Source organism: Capsicum annuum, chromosome 8 (assembly GCF_002878395.1).
Source record: "Capsicum annuum cultivar UCD-10X-F1 chromosome 8, UCD10Xv1.1, whole genome shotgun sequence".
NCBI classification, from domain to species: Eukaryota; Viridiplantae; Streptophyta; class Magnoliopsida; order Solanales; family Solanaceae; genus Capsicum; species Capsicum annuum.
Genome location: NC_061118.1, coordinates 149772506 through 149797006, shown reverse-complemented (window position 1 = coordinate 149797006; position 24501 = coordinate 149772506). Strand labels below are relative to the sequence as shown.

General features: G+C 33.0%; 2 protein-coding genes and 1 pseudogene across 2 annotated transcripts; all 3 read left to right on the top strand.

The window, feature by feature from the left end:
• Positions 1-12844: 12844 nt before the first annotated feature.
• On the top strand, positions 12845-14273 carry LOC124886422 (annotated as a pseudogene).
• Positions 14274-15809: 1536 nt separating this feature from the next.
• LOC107879278 (wound-induced protein WIN2) lies at positions 15810-17557 on the top strand. The gene is made up of 2 exons (XM_047394574.1): positions 15810-16398; positions 17155-17557. Exons 1-2 carry the CDS (start codon positions 15982-15984, stop codon positions 17362-17364), a joined length of 627 nt encoding a protein of 208 aa, XP_047250530.1. The 5' UTR covers positions 15810-15981; the 3' UTR covers positions 17365-17557.
• Positions 17558-19292: 1735 nt separating this feature from the next.
• LOC107839414 lies at positions 19293-24293 on the top strand. The gene is made up of 3 exons (XM_016682890.2): positions 19293-19650; positions 22943-23298; positions 23473-24293. Exons 1-3 carry the CDS (start codon positions 19572-19574, stop codon positions 24055-24057), a joined length of 1020 nt encoding a protein of 339 aa, XP_016538376.1. The 5' UTR covers positions 19293-19571; the 3' UTR covers positions 24058-24293.
• Positions 24294-24501: the final 208 nt, after the last annotated feature.

Sequence of the window (24501 nt, the reverse complement as noted above, 5' to 3'; positions counted from 1 at the left end):
AATAATAGATGTCGGTGTTAAGAAGCATGATCGGTACAAATTGGTTGATATTAACCATCGTCGTCGATATAAAAAGTATGAGCCTTTTATTCTTGCAATGCAAGCAACGCAAGTATGTTATGTACCTTATCTAAGCAAGAAAAAGGACAAAGAAGATTGGCTAGTTGTATTGAAGGTCAAACCTCAAAATTTTATTGCATTTCCAGTTGAGAAAGTGGTGATAACTTCATAACTGAATGTTCCTTTTCAAGTTGAAGAAGTTGAAGTCCATGAGATAGATATGTTTGTTTCTGTAGATGAAGATATTCTATTGCATGATCCAAATGGGGGTGTACTTGAAATGAATGAACCTCTTAATGATGGTTTATTTGAAGAGCATCATGAAATTCAAGATGGATGTACAGAAGAAGAATATGAAATCGAGAAAACTGAGGAGGAGGATGAAGAGGAAGAGTTTGAAGAAGACATAGATAGTGAATAGAACTTGATAAATATTTGCTATTTTAGCTTTGTTGTATTTTGTTTTTAGTAAGAAAATACGGAATCTGCTATTTTAGCTTTGTTGTAGTTTGTTTTTAGTTCAAAACATAGACTGTGCCAAGTGCTTCAAAAAAATGTGTTATTTTAGCTTTGTTGTATGTTGTTTTTACTAATTTTTCTCTAAGATATCATCATTTTATAAGTTTTTGGTTTCCTTTTAATAATCTACTAATTTTTCATATTGCATCATTTTAATTTGATTTTTAATAGTGATAATCTAATGACACCGTTATTTTTTCAGATATGACTCGAGGTAGATATCGTGCCGGCAAGTCCACGGGCAGGAGTAAGGCTGATAATCGTGCAAAAATTCCTTCTATTCCAGCTCCAGTAATCGAACAGGATGATACAAGTTTCATTTCGACCATGCCACCCAATCAAACACCGGTCATTCCTAAGACATCTCCTGTACACCTAACCAAAGCAGCCCAACAAGCCAGAATATGAATGCTCAAAGCAACACAGCAGCTGAGGCAACATCTAGTCAGAGAAATGTATCTGCTTCAGGAGATTCCAGTTGTAACAATGGCCGGACCCTTATTTTTCTAACTTCTTTAGGGTTAGTACCTACTACTTATATGTTTACTATTTTTGTACATAGATGTTGTGTAGTGTTATTTATTTTGAATTTGATGTTGTACAGGTTGGAACCATCTTCCAAATGCTCCAGTTCCATTACATTGTCTTTCAAAAGTGTAGTTGATCCTAATGGGATCAACTGAAAAGGTGTTTCACAAGATGTCAAAGATGATTATTTTGGAGAATTCAAGGTATGTTTTTTAAAGTTGTTTGAGTTTGCAGCTAACACTTAATTATATTACTTTAAACTGAATTTCAAAAGAATTTCTATTGGGATGCTTCTGTTAGTGAAGTTCTGGTGAAGCAACAATGGATGAAGAAGGCTGGATTATACTACAAGAATTTCATTTCCAATATAAAGAAGCATAGAGCTACAGTTCAACCGGAATTTGTAAATGACCATGTGTGGGAAAAGTGGATGGAACTTTGGCAAAGTGATGACTGTGTTAAGAAGTCTGAGATAAATTCAAAGAATCATTGTGGTGGACATGAAGTAGCTGCTGGAACACACACTGGTGGCTCTATCACAGCTGGAGAGCACCGAAAAAAACTTGTAAGTATATATTTCATGAAAATTTTTCATCAACCCGCAAAGTTCTTTTGTTTGGGCTGCTGCTATGTTCTTTTGGCTGTTGACATGCTAGTTTTTCCACTTTATTTTGGCGCTATATGTGATGCTGTGGTCTGGTGCTTCTTATCTTGAAATAGCTGATTAGTTTTAAGTCGTTACTTCGTTGTTTTAGTAGCTATGGTTGTTTCTAAAGTGCGTACCAAGCAACTGGTAGTAGTGCTACCTTGTTTGGGCTGCAACACAAGGATATTAAGGTAGATATTTTAACCCTAAAATATCTTTCTTAATATCCTTTACTTCTATTTAAATGCTATCTACTATTTATATTAATGATGTTTCTTCAATCATCAACTTTTTTTTATTAATTCTATTGGCAGATCTTTTCAATAAAACATATCCTCATTTTGTTCCTAACTGTACTTCATGGTTCCAACCAACAACGTAGCTAGTGTAATCTAACTGTGTGCGTGAGGGTAATGTATTTGCAATCTTACCTCTATCTATCTTGCAATAAAGAATATTTTCTCTGTGGAACATATCTGTTGTTTTCTATTATTGCAGCAGCTGTTGGTTTTATGCTACTTTTCCAGCAAGCAATTGTTTTCCAGAACTGCAACATACTGCCCAAAAAACCAATAGTTGCTGTTTTCCAGAACTGCAGCAGCTGTTTTCTACATGTGCATTCTTATTTGTTACACTAATAGTTGCTGGAGATTGTTACTGTTGCTTTTTTCTGTTATTGCAGCAACTGCTGGTTTTATGCTATTTTTTCAGCAAGCAATTGCTGCAGTTTCTCTTGTTTTTTCTTTTTGTTTTGCAACAATTCTTTCCTGCTACTCTCTTCTTTTTCCTCTTTATTTTGCTGCTATACCAACATGTTTGATGACATTTTTTTGCTTAGAATAGGGCAAAAAAACTTGGTGGTGTGTCATGATTCTCTTTTGGTATACTGCTAATGTACGTTGATCTCATTCTAACTACCTGAAAATTTTGTATAGGCTCTTAAAATAGGTCGAGATCCAACTCCAAGTGAGTTACATTTGCACGTCCATACACATAATAATGATGGAAAATCTTTTGTTGGTGAGCGTTCCCGACTTCTACATGTAAGTCCATAACTTACATCTAAAGATATGATACTCTTTTCTTATTTTTCTTTTTTGTTGACATGAACTTGAGTCTATTTTAATAACTTCACTTGTTACAGGAAAGGTATGAAGAAATTATCGGAAAAAAGTACAATGTGAATCTGAAATAGATCAATTGGAGACATATTATGAAGCTGCGGGAGGAGCAAAGAAGAAAAGATTGTTTGGTCTTGGATCTGAAGCTACAAGTTACTTTGAGAAAAAACTGTGTGCCTGCAATGCTTCCACATCATCAGTACCACCTTCGATTTCTTTACCGACAACAAATATGAAGGAGTTGGTGAAACAATTGATTCCGGCCCTTACTACTCATTTTCTTCCGATAGTTATTGAGTGTGTTGGTGGTACTAGGGTACAAGATGGGGCCGTGCTTGATCCTCCTCCTACTTATGATAATGATGACGAGGTTGATTCGTAGCTTCATATTATTCGTAGTCCATGATCATTGCACTAATTTTTGATAGACTATTTTGACATTAGTTTATGTTTGATAAAATACTTGAAATTGTGGGTGTTGGACACAATTGTTGTGAATTTTGCTATCTATTTGAATGTTGGATATTTAATCATTTTATAATTTACGTGTTTCAACTATTTTCTTATAAAATTATTAGCGATAAAAAATTAGTGACTAACTTTTGTCGTTGCTACTGAAAAACTTTAGGGACGGATTAATTTAGTTGCTAAATATGGCGGTAATAGCGACAAAAAATTAGTGACTAACATCAGTCGTAGCTACTGAAAAACTTTAGCGATGGATAAATTTGATTGCTAAATAAGTAGACCAAATTATGTTGCAACGGATCAACGACAAAATATTCTGTCGTAAATTAAGCCACGATCAAATTGAATTTTGGGAATAGCAACGCTATAGCAACGGAAATGTACGTCAGTAATATCAATAACCAATTGGTCACAAATTTTACGACGGAATTCAATTTTTTTCACTATGAGGTTAGCAATGAGCAATATAGCGACAGAACAAATTTCGTTGCTATTCCGTCGCTATTTATATTTAGCGTCGGATTTTCATATGATAGCGACGAATATGGCGTGTCGCTAAATGCTATTTTTTTTGTAGTGAACCGATTGCTTGTAAATGAATTTTTAAAAAGAAAGTTAATGCGGATGGATCTTTAGATAAATATAAAGCTCGGTTAGTAGCTAAAGGATTTTCTCAAAAGCAAAATGTTGATTATTTTGATACATTTGCACAGGTAACATGAATTGTTTCTATTCAAATATTAATTGCTTTAGCATCAATTCATAAATTGTTTATCCTTCAAATGGATGTAAAAACAGCTTTCTTAAATGGTGATTCAGAAGAAGAAATTTATATGGTTCAATCTGAAGGATGTGTGATTTCTGGACAAGAAAACAAAGTTTGTAAATTAACTAAGTCTCTTTATGGCCTTAAACAAGCTCCTAAACAGTGGCATGAGAAATTTGATCAAGTCTTGATAAAAGAAGGTTTTTCTTCTGTTGGGGTAGATAAGTGTGTTTATACAAAAGTAGTAGACAGTGATGTTGTGATAATTTGTTTATATGTTGATGACATGCTTATATTTGGTACATGTATAAATATTGTGGAACATACCAAATTATTTTTGTCTACTAACTTTGATATGAAAGATTTGGGTGAAGTGAATATGATATTGGGAATTAAAGTTATAAGGAGTGAAGATGGTATAATGTTGTCACAACAACATTATGTGGAAAGACTTCTAAAGAAGTTTGAATGTTGGGAGGTAACTCCTGTAGCCACTCCTTATGATGCTAATTCTAAATTAAAAAGGAATAATGGAGACCCAGTTTCTCAGTCTAAGTATGCACAGATCATTGGGAGTCTAATTTATTTAATGAATTTTACTAGGCCTGATATAACCTATGCTGTGTGTAGATTGAGTAGATTTACTCATAATCTGCATTAATGTGATTGATGAAATATTTAAAAGGAGCTGTGAATTATGGTATCTTGTATAGTGAGTTTTCTTCTACTTTAGGAGGGCATTGTGATGCAAATTGGATCTCTGATTCAGATGAGACAAAATCCACTAGTGGTTATATGTTCATGCTTAGTGGCGGTGCAGTGTCATGAAAATCAGCTAAGCAGACGATCATTGCTAGATCAACTATGGAGTCAGGGTTTGTTGTTCTGGAGTTAGCTGGTACTGAGGCTGAATGGCTAAGAAATTTCTTAGCGAATATCCCTTTTAAAAAGGATGATCTGTTGCCTCATAGCCCTTTAAATAAGGATGATCTGTTGCCTGATATCTCTTTGAAAAAGGATGATCTGTTTTCTAATATCCCTTTGAAAAAGGATGGTCTGTTGTCTAATATCCCTCGAAAAAGGGATGATTTGATGCCTCTTGTGTATATACACTGTGATTGTCAAGCCGCAATTGCTATTGCGAAGAATAAATCTTACAGTTGTAAGAGTAGACATATGAAATTGAGGCATGATGTTATTAAGCAGCTGCTGAGAGATGGAATAATTTCCATTGATTTTGTAAAGTCAGAATTGAATTCGGCCGATTCACTGACTAAACCTGTGGGAAGAAAATTAATTCTTCAAACCTCAAAAGAGATGGAGTTAAGGCCAATATGATTGTCAATAGAGATGGTAACCCAACCTATGTGATTGGAGATCCCATGAAGTATGTTCATATGGGTAATAACAAGTCGATATTGACTCTGCGTACTTATTGATAGTGCTTAAACTGCTACTAAAATGGAGGGATGGGTAATTAACTCTTAATAAATTCATAATCCTTACGGGTGGTGTATTTAAGACAGTGTACACTTGATGAATTCACCTATATGAGAAGTGGAATGAGGCCGTTCCTATGAGACTTTTGGTCTTAGTCTCTAGAGCTCTCATGAATACCAGGCGAGCGCATGACCTATTGGCGCAAAATCACGTTGAACAACAAAATTACGATCGAATTGTGATTGATAAAATCTCTGGCTTACAATAAGAATTATTCGGTTCATAGAAATATTATATTTCACCGGTAATTCTGTAAGTTAAATTTTATTGGTCTAAATTTGGTTCATAGTTCAGAAGACACCAAATCTACTGCATTTTGTCCATGCAAATCCAACAAGTTAATATGTCTTTTTCTATAAATTATTTTGAAATAATGTGGGGATTGTAGGAAAAATTATAGTTTATTTTAAAATAATTATTATTTGAAAAAAAAAAAGTCATTTTCATGAAAAATAAGAGGTGTTACATAATGTTTTTAAATTTGCCATTTGGCTATGTTGGTGTATGGAAAAGAGCCAAAGTTGTGTTACTCCATTGAATCAAAACACATGGTATGACACTTGTATAATCTTGAAAGGAGTATGGTTCTTTCTTGACATTTAGTATAATATGTGTATCAATAATAGCAAAAGAAGCAACTTTCCTTTGATCAAAAAACAAGTGTACTAACACTTGTTATAATCTAGTAGGAAGAATATTCATTATTTTGCCTATATATATGTATGTTTCTTTGTATGTTATGAAGTAGAGAGAAAAAACAATAACACACACTTTGTTTAAATCATTCTTCTTTTTCATTTTAGTTACTTCTCCATTACTATTATACAATTCTTATTATTAGTTATATCATTTTCCAAATTAACTTGTTGGTATTTGTATTAATAGTTTTGTTGATTCCTGTATCTTCTAAATATTTAGAGAAGTGCTTGTTTAGTCCTGGGAAACACGACTCAAGTATAATAAATATATATACACTGTTATATTATATTGTTAATATTATCAAAATAATATTTTGTTCACAGTTATATAGTAATATTATTTTTCTTTATTCCCCAGCAGTGCATAGATACCGGACTCAGAGATAGACCATTTAAACGACACCGGCAACGCATAAAAAATTACTTCAAGTATCTTTAATATGTGGTGTATGAAGTTATGCTTGTGTCAACCCTAACATCGGTCGGACAGAATATCTGATATTTCATATAACACGTCGCTGGTTTCTTTCTACCTGAAGTTTCATCATTTCTTAAATTGTACATCTACTATAAACACGTAGGTGTGCATGAATATCAACAATTTTATTAATTCGAGTGAAAAGACATAAAGAGCAGGAAATGAAAAGGACAGTGTCCTCGCACAAAGACGAAAGGGAGTGTTGACTATTTAGGCCATTTTGGGCCCACAAATACAAAAAAGGCCCTCGTGTGTTTTGGGCCCATTAACACAGCTCAGAGTCATCCATATTTTTGTGATTTCTTCTGATGAATGAAATTAAATACTACTTAAATGACCACACGTGTGCATTTAATGGACTTTTTGGTTGGCTCTGACTTGTGAGTCAGACACTTGTATTCTAATCTTCATGGAAAATCATTTCTCTCTCTTTTTTTACCTATGCTCAATGAGTTGGATCCAAATTCTAAATATACACACTTTCATCCTGCACTGCTGGACAATTCGGATAATTCAGATGAAACACACATATTTTTATTATCGGAGAAACTGCGTGCCATTTTTTAGTTGAGAAAATAAGTTTCAGCATGTATTAATCAAACACAAAAACACAACCTTCTACACCATCAATCATCATTTAGGGACTAATTTAGAAATTAATTATGTGTCAGCCAGCCACATTATCAAACTAATTATAGTCACCAAAGCTCTTTTTTAATTATATGTGCGTCTTCAAAGACACGGATACAACATAGCAAACAGGCCAATCGAAGAGTAAACGCACTAAGCTGGACCACACAACTATCACTTAGTGAGTCGAAAATTGGATAAAGAGTGTGTAAATTTTCTTTTCAATTGTGTTTAGGGTGTGCAACATCAAATACACAATCGTAATAACAAAGATTCAGCCTATATACACAATATAATTTTCCAATGAAGGGTGAGCACCTGACCACCCTTTGATATAGGTGTCTCTGCCCATGCTATCGCCAGAGGCGGAGCCAGCCCTCTTTAGGGGGTCCGTTCGAACCCCCTTTCGACGGGAAATTATACTATTTATATATGATTAAAATTATTTTTTTTGTGATTATAGTAGGTGTTAAACCCCCTTCGACTTAGTTTTCTTTGAATATTGAAACCCCTTACTTGAAATTCTGGCTCCGCCTCTGACAATCCCTCCCTTCTTATGCATACTTGTGTGGCCGAATCAGTAGCTCAAATATACTCTTCATATGATGTGATATTATTCATTTTGAGCTAAATTTGTACAATTTTCTCAAAAAGCCCACACCTTAAGAGTATAAATAGCTTGGTTTCCTTTTCTTATTTTCTACATAATTTTTTTATTTTTTGGCTCATACCAAACATGCCTATATCTATACATATTTTTGTTCACATATATGTAGGGTTCAGCCTTGAAACACTATATCCTATTGAACCATCGTATCTATTGTCAGATCTCTGCCACCGAATAAGTCGATATCGTTGCTTCCAGCTTTAATTGAAAATGATCTAACAAATTAAATTCTTTCATTTGGTGCTCAATAACATTGAATTATATAGTGATATTGATGTTAAATTCTTACATTTATATGTCATGTATGGGAACACTTTAATTTAGCCAAATGCATAGTACTATTAGAGTTATTATTAAATTGCAATGGGTCAATACTTTGTATTAAATTTTTTTTATTATGTTAATGGTGAGGTTATTTTCAGTTAAATACAAGTGCTTCAAAAAATGCTCCTATAGAAATTAATAAGCCGAGGGTATTAAACTTTCAAAGATATTTCTTATATATACAATTTTTGTAAAGTAATCACAGGATATTGCACTCACTCTTTTGAAAAATGATCGATCTAAAATCTTATAATTTCAATCTTCACTTAATTGCATTATAAACTAGATCAGGGGCGGAGCCCCCATTCATCCAGAGGGTTCATATCCGAACTCGATGAACCTCCTTCATTAAAAAATTATACTATTTTACATGGCAAAAGATATTTTTTATGTATAAAGTATATGTGAGACCCTCTTCAGTTAGTTTGCATATTTACTTCTGAACTCTCTCAATAAAAATCCTGCTCCGCCACTCAACTAGATTAACGTTATTTCCATTAAATGACCAGGGAAATTCCAAATGAACAAGTAAAAAATAATCTGTATTATATTAAACAAAATAAATAATCTTCTTTATTGAGCTGTCTATGCTTTGTCTCTTTCCTCATTTATCAATTTTTAGAACATTAGACTATTCCATACTTATTATATTATCTGTGACATCCTTATCATGCATGCATGCATGGAAGACTTCTAACACAACCGTACTGTCCTTTCATTTAAATTGGTTTTCCATATTATTAAATTCCAATTACTGCTTTTCACCTATCAATTGAAAATACATAAATAGGTGGATACATTTAACCTGGTCTAGTATATCCATATCCACACGACACGTTACAACAAAGTCATAGAACACTTTTCGACATTATTGGTAGGATATGACTTATTGAATGGAGTTAGATTCGAGATTTAAATTTTGACCGAATTCAACTTTAAAGATTCGTTGTATCATAAACATTGAAGTTTTAAGAGTAATTACGAATTTAAAATTTTAATATTTGTGATTTTATGTATATATTTATTTTAAAAATACTGAATTTAGATGAATTTATTAAATAAAAGTTATATTCGAGTATTCGCAGCCGCTGTGGATAAGTCATAAGTGAGACATATTCACGAATCACGTCAATCAATTGGTTCGAGACAAGGTCACATCTTCTCATAATTTACTCAATATAGTCTACCCAATCTACAAAAGTATGTTTTGACAGCTGAAATTAAATTATTTGATTTGATGAAAGTTATGAGTTGGTAATTTTTATGGAGTCATGAGTTGGGAAAAAGGGAAGGTATTTAGAAACAAATACAAGGAATAAACTGGCTAACTAAACAAAATTGACCAGCTATGCAAAACACAATGCATAAAAACGTAAAATTTCTTTGGAGCAGATGCATAATAATCTTGCAGCCCAACAATATTGTCTACAAGTACATATCCGTTATGAATTTCTTAAACTAATATGCAACGTCAATGTAAACAATTTTTACACGCTCAAAGCTATACATTTATTTTTAAAATATATTAAATCTAAATTTTTTTAATTTCAAAAGTAAAACGATTTTAGTGCTAAGAACATAAAGATTGAATACATCGAATATAAATCTTGAAATCCACTATACTTTTAGCTGATGAGAGAGATGGAAGTGTGTTTGTGGCAAGTATTAATTAGGTTTGGGCTTATAAGGGCTTCGATTGCAAACCAATTTGATTCAAGATGGGCCTGGTTGGGTTTCCTAGGCCCATTATAATGTGGTAATATTTCGAGATATCTTTATCTGATTTGATCTTTAATAATGTTTGAGGCTTTCTCCCAATGACAACCACATAACTACGTTTTTAAATTACTTCTATGTGATTTTACTTGAATCAAATAATGTGATGCATTTGAGATGTTAGTTTGTCAACCCAAAAAAAACTTAAGTTGCTCAAATTCTTCACTTTCAATGTGCATTTATAGTATGAATTCTTTAAAATTATTTTAATGAATTCAATATGTACTGGTTGTTGATATTTTTGAAGACCCCCAAACAACATAGAAGAAAACTACTTTGCTATCTACGCTTTTGGCAGTTAATGTAAAAGTTGGACATCATGAACATGAATTTAACAATTCTATAATCGGTGAGTGAAGGTCATGAATTCAATAACAGGAGATTCAAAGCTCTCACATAACTACTAAAACAAACAAGATTTTTCCATTATTTCATATTACTTGACATGTTTGTTATAAAAAATTTATCTCAAAATAATTGACACACTTAAAGAATTAAGAGATAATTGAACACTTTTTTTCAATTTTACCTTTAGTAATTTAATTAATTCCAGTAGGTAATGATAACATTTAATGTGTTTAATAGGATTATATTAATCAATTTACCCCCCTTATTAATATCTCCTTAAGAATTGTGCAAAATACAAACATGTCAAGTAATATGAGACGGAGGGAGTAACTGATTTCGTAGTCCAGGAAACTTTGATAGAGTTAATATAAGGGCAAACAATAAAAAATTCGAAGATTTGACCCCTAATTACAAGAGACCACCTAAGTTTCAATAATTACAAGATATGTCGAAAAAGTTGCTCTGCGCGTGAGATATACAAATCAAGTCTCATGTATCTTTTCCTGAGATACACACGAACCAAGTCGCATGTATTTTACCTAACACGTGTCGCGTATATCTGAGATACACACTAATATAAAATAGTTCAAGTCATATTTATCTAAAATACACAAACATAAGATACACACCTATGTTTTCAAGACTATAATATTTTTGTAGTTAATTTAAAGTTATGTGAGCTTTTATATATAGTCCTCTATATGTTTGATAATTTATGTTATCTGCCTTCCTCTATATGCTTGATAATTTATGTTATCTGCCCTTATTATAAACTTAGAGACTTAAAAGTTCTAGAAGTATCAACATGTAGCTACTTATAAAATAATCAATGTTTAAACACTTCAAAACTTATCAATTATTGACAATCAGATTATTCAGACGAGCTCTAAGGTCATACAACAACAGGTACCGTGAGCCTCATTTTAGTTCTTATAATAATTTTCATCAAAGCACATTTAACTTTTATATATATAATTTTTATCTCGTTATGTAGGAATATGATTTTTAAATTATTTATAGAATCATATTTACCCTCAAATATAAAGTAATCATCAAAATAATAAATCCAAAATTAAATAGTTTTACAACTAACAATTCATGAAATTTATTAACAAAATGGATCAAGTACGCATGTATTAGTAAATGAAAATTAATGTGCTTAAATAAAATCACAAAACTAATATCAGAATTTTTAAATTTTTGAGAGATTAAAAGAAGATACATCCTAAACTTTTTTTTCCTTTTTTCTCGGTCATACATTCCTAAACTGAAACATGAAAATATTAAGAGCATTTAAAGTTTGTCTTTCTATTTTTTTTTTTTTAAAGTTTGACTTTCTTAATTACCCAAAAAGAAAATTCTGTATTCTTTGTTAAAAGTCAAATATTTGTATTGAAGGACTTTCTCTAGATACTTAAATTTCTGCTTGAACGTAGCTTTGGGGAGTAGATTTTAAAATGTTGTTTGTTCATGAAATTTAATTAGGTTTTGAAAATTTATCTTAAAAAAAAAAAAGTGAATTTCTGGAATTTCACACACAAAAATTCAAAAAAATGTCAAGTAAATAAATGTTGAAAGACAATAATAACTAACTTTAAAAGTTTATTTTTAAAATTTTTTTAATTAAATCTATGATATAGGAGCACTCCAAACATAGCCGCCTCATGTCTTGCACTTTAAAAGCCGCCACTAGCCTTACTGCTGTATACGTCTCCTAAAGTCTCATTGTTGAATTTTAATCCCCCAAAGTATAGGCCTATAGGGGGATAAAATTTAATAATATAAGTTTGACTCAAATTTTACCTCGATTTAAAATAATTCTCCACTTATTTTCCCTCTTTTTGGAGTTTATATACATAATTGAAAGAATATATAGTATCGAGTGAAGTATTCTTGAATTCTGACTCGATCGAATTGAGCAAATGGATGAAATGCATATAATATAGATTACTTAAATCTAGCAACTATATATATATATATATATATATATATATAAACTATCAATAGTTTTATAACTACGCAACTTCAAATATTGCATGAAATTTATGGCAACATTTAAAGGTAAATAAAAAGTTTAAAGGTTAAAGATTAGTTTTCAATATAAAAACATATCATGTACATGCATGTACGTAATTTAATTTAATTTTAATATCCCAAATTGTCAACTCTAAGATTTCAAACTAATTCAGTCTAAGCAGCATGTATGCATATGATGATGGCTAGCTAGCTATAGCGCCTAAATTTAAATGACACACGCAACACGTAGTTTTTAACAATTTAGTCCCAAATCAAAATAAATATACTATGAAATTAAACATGTCCTATAAAACCCCATCAGTAGTCAGATGAAACAACATCAATCAAATTATTATACAGCTCCCTTTTGAAAATGGAGAAGCTAAGTACTACTGCTCTTTTGCTGTCTTTGGTCCTCTTCATCATAGCCGCAGTTGCAAACGCACAACAGTGTGGGAGGCAAAGGGGCGGAGCGGTATGCAGCGGGAGCTTGTGTTGCAGCCAGTATGGTTGGTGTGGATCGACACCCGAATACTGTTCACCTAGCCAAGGTTGTCAGAGCCAATGCGGTGGCAGTGTACCAACTCCAACTCCAGGAGGAGGTGGGGCTAGCGCGCAAAATGTACGTGCAACATATCATTTGTATAACCCGCAGAATGTTGGGTGGGACTTGAATGCGGTTAGTGCTTATTGCTCTACTTGGGATGCTAATAAGCCTTTGGCCTGGAGGAGCAAGTATGGTTGGACTGCTTTCTGTGGTCCTGTTGGACCTCGTGGTCGAGACTCATGCGGCAAGTGCTTAAGGGTAAGATATATGCATGGACTACTCTATTTTTTATGATAACATTTCAATAATTACTACCGTCTTCTATGATAACATTTCATTATGTTACATTAGATTAGATCGATGCATGTTCAATATAATACTGGCTCCGTTTTAAATTTGTTTCGCCTACTTTCATTTTCAGTCTATTTCACAAAGTAAGACCTTTTAATCTCAACCTTCTACATGACATTTTTAGAGGCCACACGCGCGGTCAAAGAACATTTTGGTTCATTTGATATATCTTGAATTTAATATCAAATGATTCAAAAGTTTATATACTTTTTTAACTTTGTGCTAAGTCAACATATATAGGTCAGATAAATTGAAACGAAGAAAGTAACACAATTTGATATAGCAGTAAAAAAATATCAGGGTGGCTATATTATATAGAGATTTGTTTTGTGGCAGTTTATGTCACAGAATACACCCTAAAATTCTGCATTTTGAATGATCATCGACTTTTGGAGGTCAAAATTATTACTACTATATGTTTAGTACGTATTTCATTAGTTTCTAACTAGCTAATATTTAACTCATGAACTGACACCATCACAAATTACATATATATATGTACAGGTGACAAACACACGCACAGGAGCTCAGACGATAGTGAGAATCGTGGATCAATGCAGCAATGGTGGACTAGATTTAGACGTTAACGTTTTCCGTCAAATCGATACGGACGGAGTAGGAAATCAACGAGGCCACCTTATTGTGAACTACCAGTTTGTTGATTGTGGTGATAACTGAATGTTTCTCTTGTCATCTACGGATGACATACAATATATAAGAAGCTATATATGGCCATGTTTATTGTGGTGACTATAAAGTTCATCTTTTAATATTACCCAAATTAATGTAAAAGTATAATACAATAAATGAAGTTATAGTACTTGTTTGAAGCTTGGATAAGGGCAGTGTTTTATTTGAGTCCATAATTTGAAAAGTACAATGAATTTAGCCTAAAAGTTGAATCCACATACATATGCCCTAGCAAGGAGCAACAAGGCAAACAAACTCGACGATTTCATAAAATTTTAACTTAGGTTAGTTGTAATAGATGAGATTCTAGCCGAACGAATTTTATTCACTTGATAATCAAAATGCCAATTAGTTCCCACAGGGAGATAAAAGCCCATCAAGTTCATTCAAAGTTTTTGAAAATTTTGTAAATAACGTTATTAGCGCCTAGCTTTGTAAAAGATAGCACGAGATATATATATTGATATATTTCAAACGTAGCTACACTTTAATTTGATTTCAAATTGTAGTTGAATACATGTATTCGTGTGCATTCAATATCTCATCCTAAATGAAAATCACCCGAATACAATATATGATTGTAACTGTATGTGTATGTATGTGTGGTTAACTGTGTGATGTCTGTATGTTTTGCAACGCAAAAATTGGATGTATGTGTGATCAACTGTGTGGACAGTGAAGACCACTATTTTTAGTTACACAAATATATGTATAAGATACTGATACATTATAAAATTATATAATTTCACTACGTTATATAATGTGTGTGTGGAAATTGCTAGTTCGGATAATTTTTCGAAAGTTCTTCCCTCAGAATTGTTGAAAAACTGAGAGAGAAGCATCCAAATATTGTTTTGTGCCAAATATTAGGTATGGGCTTAACAATCCAATGTCGTTCAAGACAGGCCTGTTGGGTTTCCTAGGCCCATTACATTCTATTTTTTTAATAATCATATTATTTTCAAAAAAAATAATCATCAACATAAAACATTAACACTTAAAATGATTTAGTACGTAATTCGTCGTTAAATTTTTTAAAATTTCCCAATCAGATGAATGATGAATCAAAATGAAAAGCACACATATCAAGTATGAAGGTTCTGACTATTTTTAAACAGAGATAACAAAAACTAATATCAAAATGTATATTTTTGAGGAATTAAAAAAAAAATATCATGGTAGGGACAACAAAGTGCATCTAAATTTTTTCTATCTTAAAGGTCCATTATTATTTTAATTCAACGAGGACTTTCTCTAGATGCTTGGTTAGAAATGACGCAGTACAACATTATTTGTTAATAGCCGCCTCCCATCATGCACTTTAAAAGCCGCCACTAGTCATACAGAATATAAAAACATAGGAGTACTCCATATTTATAATAAATCATCTACAGTATTAAATTAAATTATCATAATTTAAGTAGAAAAATTTAAAAATATATTATAGATTAATAAGAATGTATATTACTTGTATTATATATGTCATATATAATTATAATTTAATATAAACAAAATTAAATCTTTTCATGTCCTCGACTTAAAAATAACACTTACTCAACTATTTTCTTTGTCTCTTTTTATATTTAGTAAGTTTTCTAATTTCAACTCCTAGCAACATGACAAATTTAAAAAAATAATATATAATTTTATTTAAAATCACTAAATATAAAAGACTCTTTATTTCTTAAACTTAATATGTAACTAGGTCAAGACACATAAATTTGCCAATGTCTTTATTTCTTAAATTTTTTAATGAATCGACCAATAAATAAAGTCCTATAAAAACCCCTAAAGCTTAGATCATCCACACAACCATACTATAGCAACTCTTTTAGAAAGAAAAAAGAAATGGAGAAGCGAACTAGTACTACTATTCTTCTAGCTCTAGTCCTCTTCATCGTATCCGGAGTTGCCAACGCACAGCAGTGCGGAAGGCAAAGGGGCGGAGCCTTATGCGGCGGAAACTTATGTTGCAGCCAATTTGGATGGTGTGGATCGACACCCGAATACTGTTCACCTAGCCAAGGTTGCCAGAGCCAATGCAGTGGAAGTGGTCCGACTCCAGAAGGAAGCGCGCAAAATGTACGTGCAACGTATCATTTGTATAACCCGCAGAATGTTGGTTGGGACTTGAATGCTGTTAGTGCTTATTGCTCGACATGGGATGCTAATAAGCCTTTGGCTTGGAGGAGCAAGTATGGTTGGACTGCTTTCTGTGGTCCTGTTGGACCTCGTGGTCAAGCCTCCTGTGGCAAGTGCTTAAGGGTAAGTAAGATATACTATGGAGCACCATTATCATTCTCTCAATTTTCTCAATGATGGACGCATGTCATAGTTAAAAATTAAAAATTGAAAATAAACTATTTTTAGTGAGGTCCTAACCATAATTAGAATCACAGATGCTTGATGTTTCCCATGTATTATTTGCTTCTTTGCAGGTTAAAAAACCTTTAATTTTCTTCCTTATAAAGTGCTAGTATTAACAATTTTTGGGTTTAAATAATGATTGTTTTTACTGAAAACTATGATTTTGAGATGTGTTTGGATGAGTTCTGGTCAACTTTCACTGGTTTTGGTCAAAATTGATGTACTAGTACAGTAATTAGTTTGACTTTTGACATTTTTTCTGCAAGTAAAGTATATGCTCCCTGACTTTCTGTGGCCAGTCACCAAGAAAGCGATTGTTGTATATTTATCCAAATTATATATCTCTAGGTTCACAATCTAGGTGGTGTTATTTATATTATATTATATTATATTATATTATATTATATTATATTATATTATATTATATTATGAAATACGAGATCTCGTTAATTACAGTTATTTTAAATTTTATTACCATCAATTAGTGTTTTTACGCTTGTTTGTGGTAGCGTAACTCATGGCTATAATATAAAATATCACAATTTTGAATGATCGTCAAAATTAATACTACTCTATATGATTAGTATAAGCATTTTATTTGTAGTATCTAACAATATTAGTCAACTAATACCATCGAGAAATATATATACATAGGTCACAAACAGACGAACCAGAGCTCAAACAACGGTGAGAATCGTGGATCAATGCAGCAACGGTGGACTAGACTTGGACATTAACGTTTTCCGGCAAATCGACACAGACGGAGTGGGAAATCAACAAGGTCACCTTATGGTGGACTACCAATTTGTTAATTGCGGTGACAATGTGAATGTTCCTCTCTTGTCTGTAGTTGACACACAATGAGGAGCCACATGGCTCTGTTTAGTCTGATGAATAATAAGGTCATCTTTAACGATTCAAATAAAAATAAAAGAATGAAAAAGAAAATAAGGTTATTCTGAAGGGATTATGCAATTTCATATGATCTTATTATATTTATCATGAATGTCTTCATTTGGGGAAGAATGAAGTGAAGTGTGTATTATCTTTGTGATCATTTTGTATTCCGCTTTTGTTTTAGATATTCTATTGGGATGGTATTTGTTGACCTCGTATTGAATAAAATAAAATGAGAGATAATTTTTGTTCGTAAAAACAAAAAGAGCATTAAATATTAGTCTTCAATGTCGAATTAATTTGGTGAAAAACAAAATTAAAGAAAGTTTATTTTTTGGGAAAAGTCGGAAAAATGCTATTGTTTCCCTTTCACTTTTACTAAAAGAAAAAAAAAAAGAAAAAAATAATTTAGTTCGGTTAGAACTAAAACTTTGAACTTTAAAAGTCTAAGGCGAAAATTGTAGAGAAAATGCAGTACTTATGTCTCCTCTCGTCCAGCCCGCCCTACAATATTTTGTTGGGCAACTTTCCGAAAATAGCCTCAATTATAAGAAATAGTGTTTGTGTTAGCCACATTTTTTAAAATTATTACCCGTAGCCAATATATATCAACTTAGGCAATTGATAATTACGGACATCAAAAAGTATAATATTTATATTTTTTGATACAAATAAAAATATATCATATTCAAATACAAATATATTGTTTGATGCAAATGTATCATTTGTATTTAAATGATTCAATTTGTATTGATAAATATAATTTGTATTTTATAGAATTGTATAATTGCATACTATACAAATACAAGTGTATCGTTTGATGCAAATGTATCATTTATATTTAGATGGTTCAATTTATATCAATGAATATAATTAGTGTCTTTTAGAATCGTATAAATCAGATATAAAATATAAATAGAAATGTATCATGCTTCAGTTGAGCATATATACATTAAAATCAAATAATACAAATAGCTAATATGTGCATATTGATCACCAGATACATACTATACAAAAAGAGAAAGAGAGAGAAGAGAGAGGGAGCAAAGGGGGGGGGGGGGGGGGGGGGGGGGGAGGGGGAGAGTGAGATTGGGATAGAGGGAGGAGAGTGGCGAGAGGAGAAGGAGGAGAGAGATATTATGAATTATAATTAATTAAAATTTAAACTGTGTAGATCAATAGGTGCTTATGTTTGCTAATGTTTAAAATTTTGAAGTTTAAAGTAAACACTTTACTAACTCAAGCGTCTCTTGATTCATAGAAGTTAGTAAAATTATGTAAGTATTGTTATATAAAAATGAATACTAATATAGTCTTTTTGTTTAATGAATGATAATGTAGAGATCATTGAGATAACGAGGAATAGCATTTGATATTCAATTTACGATTTACCTAATATTAAATTTTCATCTTATATTATTCACACTTGTAATATTTAGCTTTAAAAATACGAAAAAAAGTGTTAAATTTTAACATGGTCAGTGATATAGGTTCCGAGGTCTCCTCAACACTCAAATTGTCATGCATGAATAATAACAATATCCATTCGAATATGGCGTACCAATATTTATGCAAAATATTTCACGAAAAAATAGGACTTTTTTTTATTAGTTCCTGTATAAAGTTTGCACTAGCTATGTTGAAATCGAACCTCCATCACTGGCACAGAATTTTTGTGCTTATATTTTATTTTCTTGTACACAAACCAAATGAGCTGCATTGGTTGATCGCTCAGTTAATAATTATTATCTTTAAAGATCTAGACTTATATTTTATTTTTGTGTATACAAATCAAATGAGCTGCACCCATTCATTGATTGATCACTCAATTAATAATTATAATCTCTAAAAATTCATCTTTATTCTAAATTTAATTTTTTTAAAACAAAATATTTGACTTTACAAAAAATAAAAATAATAACTATACGTTGAGTGATGCTGCTAGAAATTAACTCATTTTTTTTTTTTTTTATAACTAGGAAAGTAATATTTTGGTTTGGGACCATGTGATGATGATGAATGAATTAATTGAATTTTGTAATGTCCCTACAGATCTAATGATCCACAACTGATCCAATCCACCTAAATACTCTTCTTTTGATAAACAGCAAAGTGTAAAATATTTTGTTGACAAATCTTGAAAATGAAATTGTGAGAATTCAATTACTGAGAAAATGAGATCCAGGCCACCACTGACTCGAAGGAAATCGCCTATTCGTTATGCTACAGACTCTCCAATCTATCAGCCTAATGGTATACTCTTTTTTCACCCAATTTTCAATCATCCTCTCTCAGTTTTCTTTATCTTATCTGCTCTAGATTTGATGGGTTTCATTTTGTATGTGGGGTTTTGTTTTCTTGCGTTTTTGATCTGGGTTTTGCTTGATTTGGGTTTCTGCTGGGAAATGTGGAAGCTTTTGCATACTTTGTGATGCAAGAAATGAACTTTCTTGATTATTTGTTATAGGCCAAATTTTTTTTTTTTCCTTTTTGCTGGTAATTTTGGTTGGTTGGTGTGGAGGACACGGATTAGGGTCAAATTTGTCTTGCTGTATGTTCCTATTATTAGTTGTAGTATTGTCCTTTTAGTTTCTTGTACTTCGATTTTTGTTGCTATATCCTGTTCCTTATCGTAATGTTCTGTTACTATCCGATGTTTCTGTTATTATCTATTGTTTTTTATACTTCCGTTACTTCTTATTCGGGACTAAGCCTAGGGTATACTTCCATTACTTCTTGTTTGGGTCTGAGCCTAGGGTATATCGGAAACAGACTCTCTACCTCTTTGGTAGGGGTAACGTCCAGGGGATTGATAGAAGAACATGGCCGAAGTCAGTCTTGTGTTCAATTCTGCTGTTGGAAGGATTTCTATTTGCCATCTGTCTTTCCCTTCTCCCTTTTCTCTTAGCAAAGGTATCTTCAAGTCAAACTTTTGGCTTGTGGACTCAGGGACTGCAGTCAGCTGCTTTCCCTGTGGTTGTCAGCTTGTTCTTGACAGATCCGATCAGGTGTTCATGAGTTAAAGGATTCAAACCTTTGTATGCCTGTATCAAAAGCCAATGCCTTACCACTTGGCTATACTCCATTGGCCCGTGTTCACTCTATCCTTCCTAGACCCCATTTGGTGGGACTACACTAGGTATGTTGTTGTGATTTTGTGTTTCTTAGCTCTCTAATATCCCTCCCTCTCCATAGGCTCCCATTTTTACTACTCTAAATTCGCAAGCTTAGATATCTTGGGTGTTGTGGTAGGGGAGCCTTGGAGTAACTGGTAAAGTTGCTGCCATGTGACCAGGAGGTCACGGGTTCAAGCCTTGGAAACAGCCTCTGGCAGAAATGCAAGGCAAGGTTGCATACGATACACCCTTGTGGTGGGGCCCTTCCCCGGACACCGCGCATAGCGGTAGCTTTAGTGCACCGGGCTGCCCTTTTTTTTTTTTAGATATCTTGGGTGTTGCTGCATAAATCGGTACAAGATGAGAGCAAAGGTTTTACTGATGAAAATTCATGGCAGCAAATGCTAAAATCATTTTGTTAGTTATACTGAAATACGCTGCCAATGGGAACATATTTTGTCATAGGTGATTGGCGAGGTTGGACTAGGAAACTTTAAATGAGGGACTATTAGTTAGGAGGAAGGAAAAATTCCTTTTCTCGAACAGATGGGATACCATAAGATATAAGAATTTTTTACTTCTTCAACTAGATCTGTTGGTCGTACACATAATTGTTACTTGTTAGATCATGGTATGTATTGCGCATCCAAGTGGCCTTTATTCGAATCGTGTATTGTGTTGTAAATCATATCAGAAGATGCAAAAGATACTCAAAGATACATAGAGTACTGGTTTTGACAAACTGTTCTGTTGGTCTATTCATTTAATAAGTAATCAAACCAAGTTGGGTCTAGATGAGTTGAGTTGAATTCTGCACACCGTTGTTAGACCATTTACAGCTGTAACCATTGATTAAATATATATAGTGAGAGATAAGAGGAGATAATTATAGTTGCAATTGAACTTGTGAAATTGAGGAACGGCATCATATTCTAGTAAAAAATAAAATTTTGAACCAAAGCACACGCTTGACTAAGGCATCATATTCTAGTTAAAAAATAAAATTTTGAACCAAAGCACACGCTTGACTAAGTTTCTTTTTCTGTGTTCTGGCTTAATTGGTAGAGCCATTAGTTTCTATAATGAAGAACTCTACTGTTTGATAGATGGGTTTCATTTTTCGGTTTCTTGCAACTGTCCTACTGAGACCTGCTACAGACTTTATTTTATCTTACAACAGGGCAGCCCTGCTTCATAATTTATGGAGTCTAAACAAGCCAATTTAAATAACCTAATTGTCATTCAAGTGCTAATCCAACTAGGATGGTTATTGTGTTGAACTCATTAATTTGGGTTAGCACTTTTTTTGTAGAGGGAGATAATATAATGAGATAATGGAAATTATATGCTGTCTTGTACCTGATGCTAGAGACTAAGGTGTCCGTTGTTCCATCCATGCTCTATACTATTGATCTGTAGCGCAGCTGTGGCAGAAATTGAGATCTTGGGAAAATCTAGGGAAGGGCTTGTATTATGGCTGTGGATGGATTTTTATACAAAAGTATGATACTAAGATTCAGATTCCTTTTTACCAACATCAGCAAGATCATAGCAAGCTCATTAGTATGATTGTTTCAGAAGAAACAGTTCTGAGATGGTGGGATGAAGAGACAGCAGTGGGTTTGACAGGGAAGAGATAGCACATTTATGTTATTGGTTAGGGTTTCGCTTTTAGTTTTAGGATAGAATCACATGGTTTGCATGTATTGAACCAATTTTCACCCCTTTGTCGGGCCTTTATATGCTTCTTTAATGTTTAGTTCCAAGTCCACTTTGTTAATTACTCTTTCCTACTAGGTATGTTATTTGTATGCTTCTTCCGATGCTTACTTATACACATTATGATGAATTATTGAACTTTACATAACCTGTGCTCCAATACTTAAATATACACAGGCATAATATTTAAGTCAGAGTAGCAAATCTGAAGTGATGCAGATACTTGTAACAGAGTTCATAATCACAATTCCAGTACCGTTTACATATAAGCTATCTCGTATGCTAGGCAGTGATGCTGTGGGTTGTCTTCATTAGCACATTTTTAAGTAGTGCTGGTGTGGGTATGGTTTCTTCTAGCTAATCTGGGTATGAAATTTTTGTTTCTTTCTCAAGGAAGCTGGAGAGCGGAGAGTGCTTATACGTAGATTACGCTAAATATAACTTCTATTGCAGTTTTTTTGTTTCAGTCTTGTTTACGGCATGCGTAATTGCAGTTCTTAACTTCTTGTCCGGAGAGAGAGATTTGTTTTAGGTGATAACAAAATCTTTTATCTGCTGTTGAAGACTTGCATTTGGGTTGTTGACATCTGGCGCATTGTTTTTAAGTTGATTGATATGTCTGCATCAAACTGTGAAATCGAGCATGTAATTACATCCGTCTATATCCTGCCATTTGGGTGCTTAACATTAAATTTTCCTGATTATTATAGGACTTGACCAACATGACCTTGATAGTGTGGGAAAGAAGACAAAACACAAGGGAAAAAATGTTGTATGGTCTCCTGCAATGGACAAGTGTCTGATTGAAGCACTTTCTATTCAAGCAAGAAATGGAAATAAAGTTGACAAATGCTTCAACGAAAATGCATATAATGCTGCTTGTATTGCCGTTAATTCTCATTTCAGCTTGTCCTTAAACAACCAAAAGGTTGTTAATCGTCTTAAGACGATCAAAAAGAGGTACAACACAATCAGTAATATCCTCAGTCAAGAGGGATTCTCTTGGAATCCAAATACAAATACAATAGACTCTGAAGATGATGATCTTTGGAAGAGATACATTGCTGTAAGTTTTAGCTTTTTATGTACTCTTTATGCTCCATACCTTAAATTAATTCCTTTCTTTGTGTTTTGACGTTTCCCTTTTCATTATTACCTCTCTAAGTTCCACGTAACATTTTTTTTTTTAAAATTCTCCTGCTAGTCTGATGGTTTTGAATATTATCTCATATGTTATCAGGCACACCCTGATGCAAGGTCTTTCCGAGGAAAGCAGATAGCCATGTATGAAGAAATGAAAATCGTATGTGGAAATTATCAAGCTCATAACCGCGGGGGGAGAATACCAGTCAAAGTGAATGGAAATCCAGTGATAGAATGCAAGTATGAACAAGAGTCTGCATCATATCTTTCAGCAAGTTCAGAGCATATGAACGATTCGGATGGAACCGAGACACAGTCATCTGCCAAAGAACCAGCATATACTGAAATGCTTGCTAATAATGAAGATGAAGATGAGCCTGAAGCTCAACCTGAGGAGCAAGCTGCAAAACGGACTCGTAGCTCTGATACACTTCAAGATGCAATGTTGGCAATAGCCTCAAGCATCCGGCACTTGGCTGACACAATTGACCAAAGCAAATACACTATTGACGCCCCTGCTCTACTACAAGCCGTGATGGAAATCGAGGGTCTGGAAGAATCGAAACAAATGTATGCTTTCGAGTTTTTGAATGAGGACCCTGTCAAAGCCAGGGTCTTCATGGCATACAATAGAAGACTCAGAAGAATATATTTGTTCAGACTGTTTGGATGGTGGAGATAATGGCTTAATGGTCTATTCTACTTCTTTGTCCTCTCTTTTTGATGGATGATGAGTCCATTATATTTACACTTCCTAAGTATATTGTGGAGTATTCACTGAAGACAATGCTGTCCATACATAAGATGTGTATCCAAATTCAAAGCTGACACAGAATTGTACAGGAATGTTGTACTATGATCCTTGTGCTGCTTTAACTGAATTTTATCAAATAAAACTTGCAATTTTGTGCCAGAAAAGATATGGTACCTTTTTGTTAAGAAATTTCTTTTTCCACTGACCCTCCAGATGCCACTTGTGATGTATACCATTTCATATTCCAATACTTTTTGCATTTTCCCCCCTTCTAATTATAAGTTAGTGTGATGGCTGATTTCATTACTTGTGAAAGCCCACTAATTGATTAGATTAAGCCTATCTTTAATTAGTTTCTTAAATTAAAAAAAA

Coding starts and splice junctions, on each gene's coding strand:
- LOC107879278 (XM_047394574.1), top strand. CDS start 15,982: ATGGAGAAGCGAACTAGTACTACTATTCTTCTAGCTCTAGTCCTCTTC. Junction 16,399..17,154: donor CCTGTGGCAAGTGCTTAAGG/GTAAGTAAGATA, acceptor ATATATACATAG/GTCACAAACAGACGAACCAG.
- LOC107839414 (XM_016682890.2), top strand. CDS start 19,572: ATGAGATCCAGGCCACCACTGACTCGAAGGAAATCGCCTATTCGTTAT. Junction 19,651..22,942: donor TCCAATCTATCAGCCTAATG/GTATACTCTTTT, acceptor TGATTATTATAG/GACTTGACCAACATGACCTT. Junction 23,299..23,472: donor TTTGGAAGAGATACATTGCT/GTAAGTTTTAGC, acceptor ATATGTTATCAG/GCACACCCTGATGCAAGGTC.